This window comes from Lygodium microphyllum, chromosome 1, assembly GCF_053477565.2.
Source record: "Lygodium microphyllum isolate KBCC chromosome 1, Lygodium_microphyllum_v1.1.10, whole genome shotgun sequence".
Classification (NCBI taxonomy): domain Eukaryota; kingdom Viridiplantae; phylum Streptophyta; class Polypodiopsida; order Schizaeales; family Lygodiaceae; genus Lygodium; species Lygodium microphyllum.
Window position 1 is genome coordinate 159,274,465 of NC_141135.1, and position 17,171 is coordinate 159,291,635.

General features: G+C 38.7%; 1 protein-coding gene across 2 annotated transcripts in view; it reads left to right on the forward strand.

The window, feature by feature from the left end:
* Window positions 1–5,052: 5,052 nt before the first annotated feature.
* Window positions 5,053–17,171, forward strand: part of LOC148041878 (long chain acyl-CoA synthetase 4-like) — a 131,464-nt gene continuing 119,345 nt past the window's right edge. The window contains exon 1 of one of the 2 annotated variants that reach the window (XM_087683675.1): window positions 5,053–5,304. In XM_087683675.1, coding sequence (XP_087539801.1) covers window positions 5,144–5,304 — 161 coding nt within the window. In that variant the 5' untranslated portion in view covers window positions 5,053–5,143. The remainder of the gene's footprint in view (window positions 5,305–17,171) is intronic. The other variant, XM_087683668.1, reaches the window with a different exon arrangement.

Below are 17,171 nucleotides of genomic sequence, written 5' to 3' on the forward strand. Positions count from 1 at the left end.
ACACACACACACACACACACACACACACACACACACACACACACACACACACACACACACACACACACACACACACACACACACAATACCTCTCTTAATTGGTCAACATGAAGTACTACTTTTGGCATCATAGACTAATGTTCAAGGAGTTCTACTAGTCACTTCATGTGGTATTGTGTAGTGCTTCATCAATGGACCATTAAACAATAGAGATTTATGGGTAACCCCATGTTGTATGCCATGAGCCAAAAAATTTCTCAAAATACATGATAGGAACTTTCTCCAAAAGAAAAAAACCCTTGGGTACATGCTTTTGAAAGGTAGGGACGGTTGTAGCGCATGCACTATGACCTTCTACAAACTTGCATTGGTTAACATGAGTACCCTTCTTTCACTTTGTGGTAATCTCTAAGGTTATCATTGTATGGTAATCTTTAAGCTTATTATGGTGTTTACTCTTGTTATATAGAATGTTCTAAAGCTCTTATACTACAAAATGTATTTGCTCTATGTACTACAAAAGGTCTCAACTTTGCTAGATGAACATTGGAATATAGGAAGTACAATGAGGTAATATCTAATACATTGTGAATTTTACTAGTTGAGCATTCTATGCGGTTCCTAAATAATAGAGTGAAGTAGTTTCTACAATTTTATACACACAAACTATATTACATGTGTTTTCCTTTGTTCAAACTTTAAAAATGGAACTTATCTAGATGACTAAGGCTTCTAGTTTAGTTGATGTAGTCTTGAATGTTTTAGACTCCTTATTATGCATGAGGTGATCAAATATTATGAGGAAGGAACATGATCAATTGTAGCAAGTGGTTAGAATGTCTCTACATTATTCAAAAGAGCATTAGGCTACTTAGTTTGATGTAAAATTTCCCAATGGGGACAAATTTGAAGCAATTGGTCTCTAAAGGCATTGAGTGGTTATGCAATTTTATTATCTTATGCATATGGCAATGAGCTACTAATTGGATGCTTGAATAAAACTAGCAGTAATGACCTAAAAATATTTTATTTTTTGAGAGGGAATATCTTAAATCATTGTGCAAAACTTGTTATTTTAAATTTTTAAGTCCTTGGTCTAGTGTTTTTGTAGGTGAGATCGAGATGACAATTGGGTCTTGTGACAATAATTGTATTACATATTAGATGGTAAGGTCCTTACGTTCATATTTTGTATGGATGCAAGTAGTAGTTGGACGCCTCACTTACTTACGTCGGGACAGACTACTTCTAGGGACTATTGTCAAAAAAATTCAACATATTTTCTTGGTTCATATTTATTTTAGTGATATTCTATTCAAATGTCTCAGAGTATAAATTAGATATTTTTAAATGTATCCAAAGGACCTTAGTTTGTATTTTCTAATCGTTTTTAGATTCATTTTTGTATCTCATTGGATGCATTTGCGTTTCAATTAGTTATTTCATTACAATTTCTTAAGATTTTAATAATCTTATATGATTCACTTTTTCGAGGGAAAATTTATCCTATTTTCACACACACTCATGTGCACACACACGTCTAGGTTATGCACAAATCATTAGTTAAATTGCATTTGCATTGGGAATATTTATCAAGTTGAGAGTTCAAGTCCCACATGGTGTCATATATTTTTAGGCACATTGAATGGAATCCATCAAATGGATTCTTGTACATTGTTTGGCTAGGGGTCAATATTAGCTACTTAGAATTGTCTATCAAGCATAGATCACAAAGCCATTCATGATGCACCATTTGGCACTAACATCCCATTAGTTTCCATGGTGGATGGATTCCCCCATGTGCTTTTGCTTGACTACTCCTAGTCTTGATTAACTGAAAAATATTTAAATGATGAGTTGAAGAAGTTGTCCACTCACGATTGCACTTCTAGAATCATAGATTGACATGCCACAAAGTGTGTCTCTTTAACACTTCTATCATTTCATATGACCAGTTAATAGTTATGGAAGATCATATTCACTCTTCAATAAGGTAGATCGATATATATTAATAAAGAATAAAGTCTAGCTACCAAGAATGAGGTCTATTACAACAAGCCTTTAAGACCAAAATGATCGGTAGATAGTCTACAAAAGGGTATATGTATAATGTCCCTTCTATTGTTTGTGGAGGAGTAACTTAGAAGTAAAAGTTTCCATTATTATTGTTAAATAAATTGAGTTCTTCATGTGTGTACATCTCTACTTTTGTGCCCATACATTATTTTATTTTTCTTTAATGAGGTAAGGGTGCATGCATTCATAAGTGATTAATAACAAGTCCAAAGTAGTTAAAAAGCTAACAATTCCAATAGAGCATCTTGGTTATAATCAAGTGTTTATGTTTGGGTGCGTGTGAACTACTTTAGGTAGGTCTAGATTGAACTTGAGCATGTAAATTCTTGAGTTTATCCTTTAAATGTATGTAACAAATACACTCTTATTTTTGTGTGGTCCTTGTTATGCCTTAATAATGCAATGTTGAGATTTGTATTGTACGAAGGACCGACACACACACACATGCGCGCACACACACATGCACACATGCACACATGCATGCACGCACGCACGCACACACACACGCGCGCGCACACATGTTTGCAGGTTATATGTGGACCTTTAGTTTCAAAGCATTTGTATTGGATATCATCCTTACTTTTTTTGCACTTTACACCATCTTGATAGCTATGTGGGTTTGAATATAAATGACAATATATATACATACCTTGGAAGCTTAGGGTTTGGTCATTGATAGAGTTTGTGTGGTCACCTTGTTAACATGCAACTACCCATATCCTCTCTTCGTGTAGGGCATATGTTAAAATGCGTAGGTGAGATTTTGATAGTGAGTGTTCATTTAGGGGAACCTAGAGGGGCATGGTTCAATGGGCCACTTTATCTTTCCCCTCTTCATGGAGTTGTCATCTATGTGTGTGCATGTGCACCTATGTGTACGCGCTAGTGACATGTCGATTAGTTTTAAATGAGCTATTATAAATTCAATTATTTAAAATGAAGACCACCCATGTGTAACCAGAGTAGGTGGATGGCCCTTTTGCCATCCCCTCACATTAGTAGAGTCTCATCAGTAATCATTGCTATCATGTGACAAAACCCTTGATCATCCCATATTTTGGGCACCTAGTAGTTAATGTCTATTTGGGATAAAATGCCTCTTAAGCTAGCTAGTTCAATTTCTTGTGGGAAATTTTCTCCTCATAAAGATGATCGTTGGATGCAAGTAACATGGCTAGAGTTCATGTTTCTAGTGTTAATGGCTGGGCTCATTAGAGGCATATGGTGCATATGTGCTTATGTCCTACCTTTTTGACAAGATCAACAAGCTTGATAGAGATTAGTCTTGAGATACTTACATTATAAATATTTGGTTACCTATAAAACAAATGTTAACATTTGTGGATCTTCCTTTTGTGGATCCCCACTTAAACTTTCAAAGCATTTTAACAAATATATAGTAGAATGGGAATGATTGGTTTTAAATGGAAGGCTTTAACATTGAGTGCTCTTATTTCTAAATGTCCTAAATACTTTTTACTACTTTTCTCCACTCAATGGTGAGTTTTTGCTTCAAAATTTTAAATTTATCAGATATTTCACAAAAGATAATCATTACTCTTATATGTACTACTTCTAATCAAATGCTCTTACTTGTAGGGAATCCAGATGATAAATTGCCTTCTTGTGCAATGCCACTTCTTTTACTTTTAATGTCCAATTACTTTTCATCAAATGTTTAATATGGCTTCTCATTAAATGGTCCAACTTGTAGAAACGATAAATTGTCTTCTTATTCAATGCCCACTTCCTTCTCATTCAATGCTTTTTTACTAATTTTATCCCATTTACTTCTTTTCAGATTTTACATTTTTTAAAAATCACAAAATTTCCTAGTTTCATGTGCTCACATTTACATTTTATGGTCTATTTGTGAAGGGTCATGATATTTGTTCACATGATGCTCTTTGTTCCCTATCAATATGCCAAGACAACTGCTATTGTTTTGTCATGCTTGTCTTAAAAAAATAAACATAAAAAATGTGCTAAAAAGTGTATTTTGACTTGCTTGGCTCTTACTCAAGACTTTTTAACATAATGCATGTGAGGTGATGTTTCATATTCATGAAAAACTTTTCTTTTGTCGAGTTGAAAAAAAGGAAGAGGTTGAAATGTGACTGGTTTTAAGGAAAGATTGCTCATCTGATAACTAAAAAATATATAAAAAAGCTGGTTTTCATAAAGACAAACTTTCAATTCCTAGCGATATTTTGAAATTCTAGTGATTTGAAAACCCTTGGACATGAGGGATTGTTCTCACAAAAAATGCACCACGGTATGTACTTCGGTTACATGGCACTCACTGTATAGTTCAAGCAAGGTTCCCTCAATTTACCATGGGGGAAAGCTGTGTTCACAGTGAACTGTTTAACTGATTTACCATGGGGGAAACCTGCGTTCATAGTGAACTGCATGGTTAAACTAGAAAAGTTTTTCACATGGAAGCTTTCCCAAAACAGATGTTTTGGGATGGTTTGATGAGCCCTCCATGTGTGAGAGTTTGCTCTGGCTGCCTATCGGAGTTGAAGGTCGGTTTAACCAAATCCACTCACTGACTCAGTGTAGTTTTTCATCTGCATGGGCTAAGAACGTGTGGGTGCGTGAACCTTTGGTACACTTGAGAGGCATCTTGGAAACTTCAAGCCATTCTAGTTTCTCCCCAAAAAGAAAAAGAAAATCCAGCCGAGAAAAATACAATAAAGGATAGGGTTGCTGTGATCTCATGAAAATTTTGGGGGGGCGGGGGGCCCTTGCATTTTGGTACTTTCAATAACGGGACCTACACATTCACAGAAAATCAGTGCACGGGTCCTCCGGTTCAATTTTTGTGTGTCACCTTGCTTTCAATAAAGCTCGTCTTCGCTTTCCATATAAGCAGTGAGCACTGCACCAGATCTTACAGAAGCAGCAAACACGGGAGCGAGATACTCAGAGACAGACAGAGAGAGAGAGAGAGAGAGAGAGAAGAAGAAGAAGAAGAGGAGGAGGAGGAGGAGGAGGAGGAGGAGGAGGAGGGGGGTTTTTTAGAGAGGTGGCTTACTAAGAGGCACCTGGAAACATACCTGCCATGGCCTCGCAGAAGCGCTTCATCAAAGAGATCGCACCCTCCAGGCCTTCTGAGAACGGCCGCCCTTCTGTCAGTCCCGTCTATCGCAGCGTCTTTGCGGCGGATGAGGACTCACCCCTGGCGCCAGCTGTGGGCCTCCAAACATGCTGGGATCTCTTCAGGTTCATTAACCTCTCTCTATCGAGGAGGTTTCTTGTTATTGACGTTTTGTTAGTAGCGGCCTGTTATTTAGCTCACCAACGATGTCTTGTGTTGTAATGCAAGGCAATTTATGATTGTCTGTTACTCTGTTAAATAAAAAGCGTCGCTTGCTCAAATTTGGGAAAGTGGTCCTCAATGATTTAAGGGCAGACATTTCCAGATGGTCGCACAAACTCAGTCTTCCTGTATATTCATCAATCGCTTGTCCAGCCTGACATCAAAGAGAGCCGAGAACTCTCTCTCCAAATATAGCAAATCCACAGATTTCCCCTGGACAGTATGTATTGTGTTCTGCAGTCTTTCCATCTCTCGAATAACATGCCATTTTCCTATGTCTCAATTGAACAAGTGCCAGAGATTTTCTCTCAACTGGGTATTTTGGGAAGATCTCAAGCTAACCTAAACCATGTTGATGCTAAGTTACGTTTATACCTGTAAATCCCCTCATTGGATAATGGAGTTTGACATTGTTTTTTCGCACTGTTGTGCCATTGTTTGTGTTATTTGGGAGGCTTGTCCCATGTCCATTTTTTTGTAAACAAGGATGAAGAGAAGGTGCTGATTCTTCCATCTTCATTTTTCTACTCTCTTGTACATATTGATCAATTGTCCTAGTTTGAACCGCCTACATTGTGTAGAGGACAGGCCATCGTTAACCCAGACTAGTGTACTATATTTATTCCTCCCAAGCTTATTGACTCATTGTGTTAGATTTTTATATTTTTCTTGTATACACACCTCCTAAATTAATTTCATCTGGATTAGTCAGACGGGGTGAGTCAGGTGAAGCATCAGAAAATGCAGGTTGGAATGATGATGTGGCAATCTGCCAGTGGCTGCAAACTGCAAAATGTGGGCCGTAGTGACATGGGGCAGCATAGGCAGTGGTTGGAACAGCAAAACATAGGTTCAGTAGTCCACGTGGCAGGTTGGCGACAGATGGCACGTCCTGAACGGCAGCAGTAGATGATGGACAGATAGTAATGCATGCTAAATTGAGTTGCCAGCTGATGTGGAGGGCTGGATAGCAGGTGCCAACGGCAAACAGTAGTGGGCAACATCTCGAACTGACACATCCTCCATGCAGGGTGTGGACAACAGAGTTATGGCCCTAGTAGTTTGCAAAAATGAGAGTTATGACCCTAGCAGTCCCATCTCTAAGCAGCAAAGGCATCAGGCAAAGGATGCTCGTTGGCTGCCCAGTGATTTGCCAAGGCTATAGAGGCAATGATTATCTTACCAAGGGAGCTTAAATGATCACCCCAAAGAGGCTAAGGCATTGGACAATGGGTGCTCGTCGGCTGCCCAATAGCGTACCAAGACCTTCAAAGGTAGATGGGCTTTTCTAAAGACAATGGCAACTTAAATGATCACCCCAAAGAGGCTAAGGCATTGGACAATAGGTGCTCGTTGGCTGCCCACTAGCGTACCAAGACCTTCAAAGGTAGATGGGCTTTTCTAAAGACAATGGCAATGTAAGAACCATTACTCAGTCACCATCTAATATTCCTCTTCAAGGTTGATAAGCTCCTCGATAGACTCTTCTTCCTAGCCAGAAAACTGCGTGTCATGGATCTACGCATTAAAGTGTGCACAAATCTCTACTAGAGTGGGAAGAAGAGGCGTGTTTATAGTGAAGAGACAAAGAGAGAGATTGTGAAATGAAATTATGAAGAAAAAGTGAGGTACTTCTATCCTAAAAACTCTCAACTCTTAAACCATTAAGGAAATGTTTACACACAATATTTATTTATGTTTTAATTAACATCTCCATGAATTTAATACGTGTGTATAAATGTTCCAACATGGCTCTTGTCACTCTAACTTGGAAGAATCCCCATGGCCTCCCCTTCTCTACACACATGATGGGTATTTGGATATATACATTTTATCTTGGAAAAAAAGTGTCTATACATGTTTAAAAAATTTAGAATAATGTGCATGAATATACAATGATGATAAAGAAAAGGTATCGTGGATACACGGTAAGCAAAGTGAAAAGATTGCCCTAGGAGATTGCCATGGAAGTTGTTGCGAATATGGTGGATCTAGAGCCAACCATTCTTTGTATGTAAAGGGATAAATACGTACAGATGCATGTTTTGTAGGATTAGAATGCTAATGTATAGTAAAATGCAAAGGGTAATGCAAAACATCATGCTCCTGAAAAATGCTATGCAATGGTATCACTTGAATAGTGCCCTTATAGGGGAATTGTTTACTTGCATGAGCGTCCTTTTACAATCACAGACATCTTGATGATGCAAACGGTGATACAATAAATGAAAAATAATAATGTCAATGATGCAATCTGTAAATCAAAATCCTATCACCACTAAGAGAATAAGGCCACCCCCTCTTAACGTGGAATGGAAAGTTAAAGGGAACCCCCTACCCTAATCAAGTTGAAGTAGAAGGGGAGGAAGCTCCCACACTAATCCATAGTACAAGATATCATAGAATTGGTCAATTGACCAGCTTATCTTGAATTATTTGATGATGGCACAAACTCTAAGTGGATGGTACCTAGCTCAACCTGCTCTTTTGGTGAAGTGGTAATGTTCTTCAACATGCCTCAATGATGGGGTTACTAGTTAGTGTGATAGTTCTCTAGTTATCACGAAAGATAATGGTCGGTATTGCACATAAGAAATGAAGTGCTGTGAGCTCGCTCCTCAAGTGCACAACCTTTGTGGTGCCATTGAAGAGTGCATGATATTTTGCCTTGGGGCGGAAGCAGTCATCGCCTCCTTTTTACAGCTTGACCATGAGATGGGAGCCATGCCCAAAGAGTAGATGTAACTGCCATGGGAATGCTTGGTGTGGGGATCTCTTTCCTAGTTAGAATCAGTATAACCTTGTAAATCCAAACCTGACCTTAAGTGAATAGATAGACTGTCCATCATTTTGATTATCTTTTGCCTTGTAGGTCATCATACTTGTAAATTTCAGCCATCGGCTCCCCTCTCTAGTGGTTGTCTAATCCTTAGGATTACTAGCGCATCTTTATTAGCTGTCTAGCCCTTGCCGATTGCAGTCATATTCACTCCAGCAAACACCCCCTCCCCTCCCCCCTCCAAAAAAAAGAAAAGAAGAAGAAAAAAAAAGAGAAAAAACCACAAGTGTTTGATTACCAGTTGATGCCTTGCTGCCACGAGGTGTTAGACAACTGTGTTTGCAGGTTTGAGGTCATTTGCTAGTTAGTGTTGATGTCATCACCATATCTTTTGAGATGTTTTCCTAGGATCCAACTTGCACATGACACACGGCACAAGCCACACTCACAATAAAGGGGATTGAACATGAGACTTACCTCCTAGCCATAGAACCAAATGGGCTCACCCTCAAGCTTGGGAGCTAGCAACACTTTGAGACATGACCACATTCCAAGGGTTGGCATCCCATACTGCCAACCCATACCTTCTTGGTTTATAGATGCATCGGCCAATGAGCCAAGAGTCCAAGAACGGTGATCACACAATGAATTCATATAATAGGGCCTTGGATCCTATAAATAGGTCTCAGCTGCCCTAATCCTTGAAATGTCCTTAGTGCACTAAGTCACTTTATGACCATTGTGACCAATGCTACTAGTGCCCATCCGAATGTCCAAGGACGTAACACATAGAGCCAAACGGGCTCACCTCGAGCTTAGGAGCTTGCAACACCTTGAGTCATGACCACATCCCAAGTGTTGGTGTCCCATATTACTAGCCCACACCATCCTAATGTAGGATATTTTTTCTAACAGACTAAGAGTCCAAGAGTGGTGATTACACAATGAATGTTCACAATAGCCCCTTGAGTCCTATATCATCAAGACTTGGCTGCCCTAACCTTGAAGTGCCTTTAGTGTATTCAGACTTAGTCACTTTATGACTACTGTGATCAATGCTACTAGTGCCCATCCAGATGTTGTGAAGTAACATTTCCCTCTTTATGAATGATCGCTATTCTCAACAATATCCTCAAGAACGAAGTGAGGAAAATGACTCCTCAATGAACATATTGACTCGCAAGTAGCTATTGCCTCCAGCGGTTTTTCACTTGACTAAATACTCGAGATAAACGATTGGAGGGGATTGTTTTGTCCTAAGGTCAAAAACCAATTTGGGTTCTAATGAAACATAATGAGTAGTATCCTCAAGCCTTGGGACTTTCTCAATCGAAACAATTAGTCCAGCTTATCCCAATCATTATTTTAAATGACTCATGTGCGACACATGGTGAACTTGGATTTCTGAAGGTAAATCCAGCTCATATGATACACTATTTATCTTCTTGGTAATCTAGAAAGGATCCCAATACCTTGAAGATAATTTATAGCACTTGCTAGTAATCATTGAATCGAGGTCCTTTGCAACTTTAAGGTAAACCTACATGCTCTCCTAGAGCTCTGGAGAAGTACGATATTGGTTAGCATAAAACATGGCTTGATCTTGGGCCATTTAAATGCTTTCCCTATCAATTGTTAATCTCTCTTGCATATCATGTAGGTGGTCAACTATGGTTTGCATTTTTACCCTCTAAGCTCTATGGCAATCAATGGTTTTGGCTCACAACCTTACATAAGCATAAACAGACTATATAAACAATAGCTGAATGCTTAGCACTATTATTAGCAAACTCAATCTGAGGAAGATAATGCTTTTGACTCACAATCATACATAAGCATAAACGGACTATAACCAATAGCTGAATGCTTAACATTATTATAAGCAAACTCAATTTGAGGAAGATGATACTCTCAATTAGATTGTGTACAGGAGACATATGCACACAACATATTTTACATGGTTTGATTCGTCCGTTTAGTTTGTCCATTGGTTTTAGGATGTTCTAGGGATGACATATATAATTGAGTTTTTAGTTTTTGGAAAAGCATTTGCTAGAAATGGTTAGTGAACTTAGGATCTTGGTCATTGATTTGTTAGCAAATATATCAGCTTATGTGTGAGTCTGTGTATGCTTTAGGGCTAGGTATTATTTAGATTATTTAAGGTTTTTTTAATGGTCTTTATTTTGGCCATATTTAGCATTTATTGTTGATCGACCAACATTAACTGTTGGCCAACCTGATCATATTGAGAACATATTTTTATTCTATTTGTTTAGGCTCTTCCTCCTCAATCAATCAGTCACTCACCATCATACGTGTAGATCTTCTACTGGAGAGAGGAGCAAGTGCTAGTGCCCACACAGCTAGTGACTCACTGTTTTATGCGACGTTCTCATGTTGGATATATGGATTCCATTTTTCGAGTGTACATCTGAGTTCGCATTTGTATTGTATTCTTCAGTGTTCCTTCTTTTCTTTCTCTTTTGTCTTGTGTTTAGTAGTTTATTTCAGCACATGTTTATGCTTTCATTATTGCATTCACTTTTGACATGAGTATTTCATTGAACAAACCATAAAGTTGTGAAAGATATTTAGCAAAGAAACTAGCCAACGCGGCTTTTCACAGTTGTCTTTGTAGGAATAAATCGAGCCATTTTCATCAATTCGTCGACCACAATCTAGATTGGGTCATGTTCTTGATTCATATGAGACAATCTTACTACAAAAGCCATAGAAATATTACTTTACTTACGATTGGGAATTTGTAAAGAATGTAACATCCATGCTTGTCTGTGCCATCTAGCTTTCTTAAGCTGACATTGCGGATACTCATGTATATAAGACTCACCCTTAGTCTTAATATGTGGCCAATAAAAGTAGCAAGTGACCAAGGTTAAAGTCTGGTGTATGTTAGGGTGTCCAATACTCTGCACATCGTGACACTAATATAATTTTTTTTTTGTAGATATCTTGATCATTAGGCACACACACTTGCCTTGTTTAAAAAGTAATCTATTACGAATGGAAAACTTTTCTACTATCATTCTTTCAGTAGCTAGCCTTCGGGCGTTTGGACCACTAAAGCTTCTCAGGCTACTAGGTCTCTCTTGAATTAGTTGCTAGATCTTTACCTAAGTGAAGATAGTTTTGGCAATGACCTTTGAGAGAGAGAAAGAAATCTGTTGAGATTTCAGAGAAGGATAAGGTATTAACTTCAAGAATTCGACTAACAATTTCGGCAGCCACATTAGTTACGTCCTTTCTATAGTGAATTTTGAAATCAAACTCTTGTATAAGCTTTGCTCATCTTGCCTCGAGTCCATAGAGATTGGGATGATTTCAAAGGTATATTAATGAATGGTGGTCCATCCAAATAATAAACCATGTACCATGCAAATAATGATGCCATACTTATAGTGCATGGATGACCGCTAATAATTCCCTCTTGTGTGATATAACGTGTTTGGGCATCGGTGAGCTTATGGCTCTCAAATGTGATAGGTTAGCCATCCTAATAAAGAATATTATTGAAAGCATAATTTGTTGTATCCATATTAACCTCATAAGAATTATTCGGCTTGATAACTTGTAACATTGGTGTAGTGGTAACAAGCTATTTCAATGTTTGAAAACATTGATTGAGATCACTAGTCCAAACAATTGGTGAACGAATATGCTTCTTCTTGCTTTGGATATTCTTAAGTAATTGTGTCAAGGGTTTAGTGATATAAGCATAGTCCTTTATAAACTATTAGAAGAACCCAATAAAATTAAACAAAAATTTTACTTACCTCATGGTCCTTTGAATAGGGCTAGTGAAGCACTATTTGAACCTTTTCGGATCAATCCAAATGCCATTGATCGAGATGACATGTCCAAAATATAACAAGTCCGTGTAAAAAAAGTTTATACTTGGGTAGTTTTTGCTCTTGTCTTAAAAGTTGTAAGAGGATGTGTAAATATTTTGTATGCTTCTTCAATGATTTACTATAAGTAATAATATCGTCAAGAAAAATGACTATTCACTTTCGAAGATATGGACGAAATAAATTCTTTATCATTTGTCAGAAGGCTGTGGGAGCATTGGTGGATCCATAGGACAAAAAATTGATAATGTTTATACCGTGGTCGAAACACATTTTTCAGGATATCCTTCGAAGCTGTCTATACTTGACGGTAATCAGATCCGAGATTGGTTTTAATGAAATACCACACTCCTCAAAGTCGATCTACAAGGTATCCATTGTAGGTAATGGATATTTATTATTGATGGTTACCTTATTGAGACCTTTGTAATTAACACAGAAGTGTATCGTGTCATTTTTATTTTCAACGAGAAGGCATCCCATGGGGATTTACTCGACTCAATAAAACCCTTAGCTAAATAGTCTTAAAGTTGTCTAGCTATCTTATCTTCCTTTCCTTTGGGCTAAACTTATAAGATTGCCAAGAGACCGGATGGCTAACGAGCAATATCTCAATCCTGTGGTCTAATATTGTTTGTTAGGTAGCTTGAACGATGTTTGGATATCGTTTTAATATTGGATCCAAATACTCTATTTACATTTGGATTCATATTAAGATTGTTATTAAGAAAAATTGAATTACATTGTGAATCAAACGATTAAAAATTTTCAACAAAACAAATATAAGTAGTAACACTTCGGGAAAACATTGAGTAAAGTCCATCACTGAAATCATATGTACATTATTATCCATAATCTCAGAGGGTAAACAACCCTCGATCACATAAAAATGATCATCAAGCTCAAAAGAAGGTACTTAATTTTTAATGTACAGGGAGGAATATTTATCAGAGAACCATGGCATGCCAAGAATGACATTGATGTGGTTAGGGCTCTACAAGACAAGAATGGATTGAATGATGGGTAGCTTGTCTACTTATAGATGCTGAAGGATCCTCCCAAATTAGGGGCTTGCTTATGGGGATTGTGCGCTATTTAATGAAGCTTTTGGTAATTTACATGTCTTGGGGCTGTTTTAAAGAGCTAATTAGTTTGTAATGCATTTTTAGTTCAATAGTTTGGATAGCCATGTGGAAAGTTTTTCATGGCACAACAAAGACTATGATAGTAAAATATGACAGCTTGTAGATGTCACAATTGTCATGTAGATATATTGTAGGGTTCACACAAGAAAACTCTCTGTATAATCATGATTGAAACACACTGAACACAAGCACTAACACAAAACACAAAAGTAAAGAGTTAAGATAAGTTGAATGAATGGAAAGTGCTGAATAATGAATGAACAATGGATGGCTCTTGCGGGAGCATGATGAGAGCTGCCAGTGTGTGTCATCCACTGGAGATGGATTTTGAGTCTAGAAGCCACCAGTTGGAGTTGAAATTGATGAGGGAGTGTGCAGGCATCACACCTTGTAGGAGGATGATCCATCGAGAGCAAGGTAACCATAGTGGGGCCTGATCTGGATCAAAATGCAGCTGTCCTTTTGAGTGTAGATCAGCAGGGCAGCAACTAGAGAAGGTAGAATAGGTGCTGAAGCTGTCAAGGAGGCAGTTCAATTGATGCACATAGTGACCAGCATGCAGGCTGAAACTACTCATAATGATGCTGGGAATGATGGCAATTGGGAGTTGGGGTGAAACACAACTATGACAGCCACCTATAGATCAAGGTGACAATTGTAGGATGATAATGGAAGCTCTAGAAGATTTCATCAGCAGGCTGAAAACCATAGTAACATGGAATGGGGGATGGGTACGGGGAACCGGCCAAAAGCAGGGAATGGGGACGGGGGAGGGGATGGCATACATTAATAGCATTTTAAAATGTATGCATGTGATGTGGTGGGTGGATGTATGGGTGAATGTATATTACCAAAGAACATATGGATGTGCATGCATGCATACATGTATTTTCCATTGAAGAAAAACTACACGTGTAATATTATTAAGAGTGTTGATTTTGTATGTATTTGTGTAATAAAAGGAAAAGTCCTTGGAAGAAGTCTAAAAAACTCACCTACAAAAAAAACCACCTCTAAAAGATCTCCCCCCCCCCCCCCCCCGCCCCGACCCACCCAAACAAAACAAAAAAGAAAAAGGTCCCCAGTCAAGGGATGTGACAAGGGGATGGGGTAGGGGACAGCCAGGATGGAGGGATTGCTGTTGGGCACAGGATAGGAGACATACCATTTTTCATTTTGGCGTCCCCTTCAGTGGATCTATTTAGGACATCGTTTTGAGGACTCGGGTTGATTGTTCCTTGTTACTATGTTGGAAACAAATGTCGACAATGGTAGCCACTAGTTTGTTGGGATGTAAAGGTCCTTTATTCACCTCCGTGTATTGTACATGTGTATTATTATGTTGTATACATGAATGCACCCTTACGGGCCCTAAGCATAAATACATTTTATTCTTTGTGTACCAACACATTGTGGGTACACCCAAATTAGCTTGTACCTCTCACTCTCACTCTCACTCACCGTACCTCTCACTCTCACTCTCACTCACTTGCACACTTTCCCTGTTGCAAATCTTCACACTTCCGCTAGTCGTGCACGCAACAATCGGTATCAGAGCTTCGGCTAAGGTGTTTGCGCTCTTCGGAGTTTGTGCGAGACATCTCCAGTGTTTCACTATCGCGAAATCATTAGGTCATCACTTCGGCTCTTCGCTCAGGTTAGGTTGCCTATGATTTCAGGCACGTGTGTGTGCTGCATTGTTAGTCGATAGTTCGGAAACCCTAACTTTGCACAGGTGACAACAGATGCTGTCACGTTTTGTGTAGGCGACAGGTTGTTTTGAACCAGGCGACAGGTTTTCAGGTTAGTGACTGGTCATGACTGATAGGTGATTGGCTGGCAACAGGTTCCGTGGCATCAGGCGGCAGTTTTTTACAAGGCGATAGGTCATGACAGCAGGCGGCTGGTCAATGGGAGCAGATTCGTCACTTTCTAGGTATTTTTTGTCATTTTTAAAAAAATTTCTTGCAAGCAAGCTCCTTGCTCTGACAAGGGTTCGTGCATGGAAGCACAGTTTTCAGGTTTGTGCAAATTTGAGCCTGGAAATTTAGGGCTTTTCCTAGATTTGATGCTGTTTATGCTTGATAGTGACATTTGTGTTAGAAATTGCAGACACTGTGCATGTAGACCTCAGTTAAATTGGGGATTTTGCCAAATTTGTTGGAATTTTGCTCATCCGAGTAAAATTTCTTGACATTGGACCTAGAAAAATTGGGGCTTTTTATGTATTGATGAAATTTTGTTCAATTGGGTTAGATTGGCTGACGTTTACACACTGCTGGACCTGGAAATTTGGGATTTTGTGCAGATTTTAGTAAATTTCTGCAGTATTTGCCCGTGTGGTGGCTGGTTTATGTAAAAACAGTAGAGGTTTTATTGCTGGTTGGGCAAGAACAATAGTGTATTTGCTGGTTTAGCTTGTGCTCTTGCAGTTCAATGCATTTACACTTGTGTTTGTGATAAAAAGGGTTGCAACTTCTCCCAATTCTGACATTAAGAGTTTGATGGAAATCAAATTGTTTGATGGTCAGGGTTTTGACCTTTGGAAAGATCGTATGTAGGGCATATTGTTCTTAAAGGAACATGAGGATGCATATAAAAAGATAAACCCGCACAAATGTCTGATGCAGATTGGGCCAAAGTCAATAAAACAGCTGTGGCTTATATAAAGGTGGGTGTTACTGATGACATTTTGACAGACATTAAGAGCTTAGATATTGGTCATGCAATATGGGAGAAGTTGAAAACTACCTATGAGATCACCACACTTGTTAATCAGGTGCATTTAATACACAGGTTGGTGAATATGCGGGTGGATGAGTCCAAGCATGTAGCTGAGTACTTGAGTGCATTTACTGGTATTTTAAATCAGCTCAAGGGTGCTAATTTGGATTTTGATGATAAGTTGAGGGTGATCTTTTTGATCATGACACTGTTTGATTCTTGGGAGACCTTGGTAGTTTTTCTAAGTAATAATCCCAATCTCTCATATGGTGTGAGGGATTCAATCCTGAATGAAGAAACTAGATGTAAGTCTAGTGGAGAAGGCAACAACTCAGCTTACAGTGTTAGAGGCAAGGCGGAAAAGAAAAATGTAAATGCTGGACAGAGAAGCAGAAGCAAGAGCAAAGGAAAGGAAAATAATGATGTTACTTGCTATCAGTGTGGTCAGAAGGGCCACAAGAAGCTTGATTGTAGGTACTACAAAAGGAAACAAGAGAAAAAGAAGAATGCAAGAGAGAAAAAGAAAAAAGAGGATAAGACAGATGTCTCTGAGGCAGCCAAAGGCAAGGAAAAGGCCAATGTGGCCTCCAGTGTAGCCATAGAGTAGCTCTCGGATGCAGAGGCTAATGTACTATGTGCAGTAGATTATGATGCCCTTGTATGTCACATGCAAGATATGTAGATCACTAAGGTTAATGTAATTGATGTACTTTTGTCAATTGATGATGGTGTCACTCGGACTTGGATTGTAGACTTTGGTGCCTCTTTCCATGTAGCTCCTTGATTGGAGTATTTTGCTATGTTCAATGCATGTACTTATGGAAAAGTATATCTTGAAAATAACCATGCTTGCAGCATTGATGGGATAGACACTGTACACTTGCCTTTGGATTATGGGCAAGAGCTTGTGTTGAAAGATGTCAGATTTGTGCCTGGCATCAAGAAGAGTTTACTATCTGTTGGACAGGTTGACTTGCATGGTTACACTGTTGAGAAACCCTTCACTGTTCACCTGCAGTTTGCGTTTTTGTGTTTAGGGTTTGTAGCCCCAAAAAGGGGCGCCATCCTAGACTGTCTGTGCCTATTTATAGGCCACTCTCTCATTCATTCCTCACGGCTGATTCATTCAGTCTGTCACCTCTTCTCTCCAGCCTCTCCACTACCCTTCAAGAGGACATTGCGGTTCGTTGTTCGTAGTTGTCTTTATCATCTTTCTTGTGCTACAACACCCTTGTTTCCTTGTATCACATTCA